Genomic DNA, 2,750 nt, shown 5'->3' with positions numbered 1-2,750 from the left:
CGTTCACCTGTTTGCACCAAACATCATTATGTTTGTTAGTGTTTATTTATAAAATGAATCCGGTTATAACTACATATAATAAGACAAATTCCTTCACGGCGTTTGTCCGTCTAAGCGCAATAAACTTAAAAACTACCGAAAGGATTCTTATACGGTTTCGCCAATGCACATAGTGATACATGATTTAAGTATATAATTTATTAGAGTTTTTGTAAAATGGCTGAAGTACTACGATAATTTTTGAAGATGTCGGGAAAAATCATGCTGACTGGGAGCTTTAGTAGCGCGATCGCCGCGTAATACTAATAGAGTTAAGTATGTATTACAATATAAAATTTGCATTTAGACTTTTATTCTGCACGTGCGAAGCCGAGACGCGCTGCTACTAAAACATTGATGTACTACGAAATGTAAATATTCTTGTTTGGTAGTAATCTTTATATTAATTTTCAACGAAGTAGGCAACACTATTTGACTTTTGATAAAACATTCTATATTTTTAAAAGAAGAAAGGAAAATTTCTTGTTTGTTTGTATACTTTTTTTTATATATGAATTAATCAACATTTTTTGACATACCATTTGTTCTTATACGAAGCAAGAAAATATTGTTGTTTTTAATAAACGTTTTTACTACGCCTTATTGAATGTTTTCTTAACACGAGTTTTAAATTTATTTAAAGATGAAATTTATTACGATTTTTAGCATTGATAAAATTCACAATGAATTTTATTTGTACTTCTTTTTATATATTATATATACACGGAAAGCTTTGCATACAATTAAATAACCATATCAACATTATTCATTCGAACGTTTTTTTTTTGTATTTCTGTTCAATTTTAACGAATAAGCTTTTGTATGTATTATTAGCTGCAAAACAAAGATTGTACTTTTTTATATACAAATTAAGGGCAATTATATAAATGGCTGACATTTTAACATTTATAAGTGAATATAATAAAATAATATTATAAAATAACTAAAACTCTTTAAAAGTTAAAATTTTGCGGGAACATTTTTATTATTCTTTAATATATTCAATATAATTATTAAATAACCACTACATTGAAACTATCGTACCATATATATGGAATAATCTAGAATAACTTTAAATGATGCAGAGCCGTTGTTACGGTAACGTCATCAGTTGTGAACTGTACTGGACTAATGGTTCATTATATTATAACTGTTTAGCGTCATAATGATCAAGTTCACGACCTTTACAGTGATCGCACAGGCTTTCGCCGATGCAACATTATGAAACCTGGACTCCACTTTTACTAGCGAACTGAGAAAGTCCAACTTATTTCGGTTTTTTCTACGGGGCTAAAGCGAGGGGTGCGGAGAGAGACTATTTAAAGTGATACAAGCTGCGCCGGCGCACAGTCTATTTCTAACGCTGCAATGCTTAAGACAGTCGCTTTTATCACGCTCGCGGCGTCATGCCTCGCTCTTCCCGCCCAAGATACAAGTCATTCGAGCAACGAGCTCGAAGGCCTCACCGACTGCCTCAAAAAAGATTCAACAGCATGCCTCAAATACAAATTCTTCTCGTACGTGGACAAGATGATCGGACAAAAGGAAACGTTTTCACTTACCGACGGGGTAACAGTTGTGCGAGCGAACGATGTACCTCCGGAGACAGGCGCGCCTAGATCTTTAGACCCAGTTACAAAGATGCAGAAATACTTCGAAACGCATTCCTTAAGAGTTGAAGTTAAGGGTTCTGACGTCATTGATACTGTGTCGAGTGTCGGTCGAGCGTTAGAAGACACGGTGTCATCGTTCACAGAAGACAATGATCTCTCTGAAGAAGGAAGAGGGAAGAAGAAGAAGGCACAAAAAATCCTCGGTCCCATTCTAGCTGCTGTCATGTTGAAAATGATGGCTCTATTACCGCTCGCAATCGGCGCTATAGCGCTTATTGCTGGAAAAGCGTTGCTGATTGGAAAGCTTGCGTTAGTGCTGTCAGCGATAATTGGGTTGAAGAAGCTCCTGTCACAGCAGAAGCACGTGACATACGAAGTGGTCGCACACCCTCACCACACATCAAGTCACACATCTAGTCACGATTACGGTGGTGCGAGTGGTTACGGCGGTGACGCCGGTGGTTACAGCAGTGGCGGTGGCGGTGGCGGTGGCGGGCACAGCGGGGGCTGGGGTAGATCCATAGATGCGCAAAGCTTGGCTTACTCCGCGCAAAAGCAATAGCTTTCCGTGACCTAGTATAATGGCCTCTTTACAAGACGATTTCTCTGCATTATTTATTCCTCTTGTGTATGTGATGTGCGTATTTATGACTGAATTGATATATAAGTAAACCTTATAGGTGATTTGTAACTATATATTATAGTTTATGTATTTTATATTTAACTAAACATAGTTAATTTAGATAAATATATTTATTTTAATTTTCTCAATGCGTACCTGGCTTTAATTATGTAATTCAATGTATTTAAGTTATATGTAAGAACTGTTATATTTTTTATTTATATTTTCACAATTATTTCATCTGTTCCTTAAGTCTTAATTGCGATTGTTTTTGTTTTATATTATTTATGTTTTCAATGCAGTATTTGTATGTTTTAAGATATAATTTATTTTATTTTTAAGTGTTTCTCGCTTTATATTAATTTATTAATAAAAAACAAAGAGATTATTATGAATATTAAATAATAAACAATTGTTATGTTTTTTTTTTTATTTTAACAACAATCTTCTTGATATTTATATTACACAATAGTTTA

At 34.3% G+C, this 2,750-nt stretch overlaps 1 protein-coding gene across 1 annotated transcript; it reads left to right on the top strand.

Annotated features, from left to right (window-relative positions):
* The first annotated feature begins 1,406 nt into the window (after positions 1 to 1,406).
* On the top strand, positions 1,407 to 2,448 carry LOC126778263 (uncharacterized). The gene has a single exon (XM_050501753.1). The coding sequence runs from the start codon at positions 1,408 to 1,410 to the stop codon at positions 2,212 to 2,214; it is 807 nt and encodes a 268-aa protein (XP_050357710.1). The 5' UTR covers position 1,407; the 3' UTR covers positions 2,215 to 2,448.
* The last annotated feature ends 302 nt before the right edge of the window (positions 2,449 to 2,750 follow it).

Source organism: Nymphalis io, chromosome 25 (assembly GCF_905147045.1).
Source record: "Nymphalis io chromosome 25, ilAglIoxx1.1, whole genome shotgun sequence".
NCBI lineage: Eukaryota > Metazoa > Arthropoda > Insecta > Lepidoptera > Nymphalidae > Nymphalis > Nymphalis io.
Note: the sequence above shows the minus strand (reverse complement) of the source record. Positions and strands in the feature narration are given on the sequence as shown.

Excerpts from the sequence above, each read along its gene's own strand:
- LOC126778263 (XM_050501753.1), top strand. The coding sequence starts at position 1,408 with ATGCTTAAGACAGTCGCTTTTATCACGCTCGCGGCGTCATGCCTCGCT.